Source organism: Penaeus monodon, chromosome 25 (assembly GCF_015228065.2).
Source record: "Penaeus monodon isolate SGIC_2016 chromosome 25, NSTDA_Pmon_1, whole genome shotgun sequence".
Classification (NCBI taxonomy): Eukaryota; Metazoa; Arthropoda; class Malacostraca; order Decapoda; family Penaeidae; genus Penaeus; species Penaeus monodon.
The window spans coordinates 35,697,249-35,697,645 of NC_051410.1; the positions used below are offsets into that span (position 1 = coordinate 35,697,249).

General features: G+C 40.8%; 1 protein-coding gene across 1 annotated transcript in view; it reads left to right on the forward strand.

Annotated features, from left to right (window-relative positions):
- LOC119589190 overlaps window positions 1-397 on the forward strand; it is a gene marked incomplete at its 5' end in the record, with an annotated part of 12,182 nt that overhangs the window by 7,796 nt on the left and 3,989 nt on the right. Inside the window, 1 exon segment of the mRNA XM_037937788.1 lies at window positions 88-249. Within this exon segment, the coding sequence (XP_037793716.1) occupies window positions 88-249 (162 nt within the window).

Genomic DNA, 397 nt, shown 5'->3' on the forward strand with positions numbered 1-397 from the left:
AGGAGAAAAAAAATAATACACATCTCTTTTAAAATACCAAACGAACGAGTGAAAATCAGCACAATAATAAACTCGCCAAATCTACAGGGACTCAAGGAAAATGAATGTCCTCCGGCCTGCATATGTTCCATGAGCCTCTATAACGGCTTGTTCCGGTACATGGTGAACTGTGCAGGGGCTAACATTACGGACGAAACAATACCCCCTTTTCCACAAGCCACGATGAGCCTAGATCTCTCACAAAACCAGGTGAGTTGAGGTAAGAATACGTTGGGAATAGAAGGGATATTATAAACTATTTCTAGGGTATAAGGTTACGGGTATCTGGTGTGAAAAAGGCAGAAAAGAAGGTAAGAATGAGAATGAATAAGATATTGATGTAGCTGACGTGGTGAAG